The 1,431-nt window shown below is 65.5% G+C and overlaps 1 protein-coding gene across 1 annotated transcript in view; it reads right to left on the reverse strand.

The window, feature by feature from the left end:
* The window catches only part of AATK (apoptosis associated tyrosine kinase), a 6,168-nt gene extending 5,448 nt beyond the window's left edge, over window positions 1-720 (reverse strand). Inside the window, exons 1-2 of the mRNA XM_017730715.1 lie at window positions 636-720; window positions 378-494 (exon numbers count right to left, since the gene is read on the reverse strand). Coding sequence (XP_017586204.1) covers window positions 378-494; window positions 636-720 — 202 coding nt within the window. The remainder of the gene's footprint in view (window positions 1-377; window positions 495-635) is intronic.
* Window positions 721-1,431: the final 711 nt, after the last annotated feature.

The raw sequence follows: 1,431 nt of genomic DNA on the forward strand, positions 1-1,431 counted from the left end.
CGGGCTCTCCAAGCCGGTGCCGAGCCCCTCGGGGATGCTCGTGGCGCACACGTGGCTCCAGCACGTGGACCACGGAGCATCCCTGTCCCTGTGCCCTGGCCATGCTGCCCTGCTGCAGAGCTCCACCACGGGCTCCCGTGTGTCCTTGAGACCAGCACCTGAAGGGCACTGGGGGCTGGGGAAGGTTCTGCTGCCCTGGGGGGCACTGGCAGCACCCGCTGCTCCCAGGCACTGCCCGGTACCACACGGAGTGGGCACAGAGCACCCCAGCTCCCGGCACAGCAGGGAGTGGCCCACGGCCCCACAGCCCAGCCGTGCCAGGGAGCAGGGAAGGAGCTCCAGAGCCATCTTCTGAGGCTCAGGATGCAAAGCCGAACCTGGGAGGAGCGGGGGGCGGCGTGCCCCCCCTTCCAGCTGGTTTCCATGGTGAACACACTTTGTACCACCAACGTCACCATTTTCCCTGGATAGTGGGACAGCAAAAGAGAAAATGACTCACTGAAAAGAGCCTTTGAATGGCAACGGGGAGCAGAGCACGGGGAGCAGAGCACGGGGACAGGAGCCTGTCCGAGGGGACCGTCAGCTGAGCTGCCCCTCAGCTCGGGAACTGGAGGCTCCCGAAGAAGACAACGGGCCAGTGAGAGCCAGCTGCTCCTGCCTCTGTTTCCCCACCTGCACAACCAGTGACCCGGGAGCCATGACCAGCACCACCACTGCCATGACCCACTGGCACCTTCCCTCTCTGTACCCACAACAACAGCGTAGGGTGCAGTGATAGGAAGTGTGGCATCATCTCAGACGCCAAATTATCCCAAAACCAGGTCAGATGCACCTGCAGCAGCGGCTGCTGGAGCACTGGAGTGTAGGGAGCACCAGGACACAAGGGGCACCAGGGCACAGGGCTGGCTGAGTGCAGCCTGAAGTACCCCAGGACTCTCAAGAGAAACCACGGCCCCCAGCACATCCTGCCCTCCATTCCCAGGCTCTGCCTCCCACTCTCCCAGCAGGAGCAAGGTCCCCTGGCACCGAAGCCATTCCCTCCCCTGGCCTTCCTCACCACAGGAGTCAGGCTGAGAATGGCCAGCTCGGTGCATCCCCCAGCACTGCTGCATCACTCGCAGCCCCTGCCACCCAGCACCACCCAGCACCCAGCGACCCCGGCTGTGGCTGGGACCACCCGCCCTCCCCCGGCCAGCCCAGCGGGAGGGGACTGCGGGGGGGCGGTGGCGATGGGGCTGGGGGCAGCAGACAGGCCGCAGCTCCAGGGGCACCCGCACCAGCCTCACACCCAGCCCTGGCAGCCGGGAGCAGAAGGGCGACGGAGGAAGAGGGGGGATGCCGGATGCAGTGGGGTGCAATGGGGTGTAATGGGATGCAGCGGGGTGCAGTGGGATGCAGTGAGGAGAAATGGGATGCAGTGGCGTGCAGTGG

The sequence above is a fragment of the Corvus brachyrhynchos genome, unplaced genomic scaffold, assembly GCF_000691975.1.
Source record: "Corvus brachyrhynchos isolate BGI_N302 unplaced genomic scaffold, ASM69197v1 scaffold340, whole genome shotgun sequence".
Taxonomy (NCBI): Eukaryota; Metazoa; Chordata; class Aves; order Passeriformes; family Corvidae; genus Corvus; species Corvus brachyrhynchos.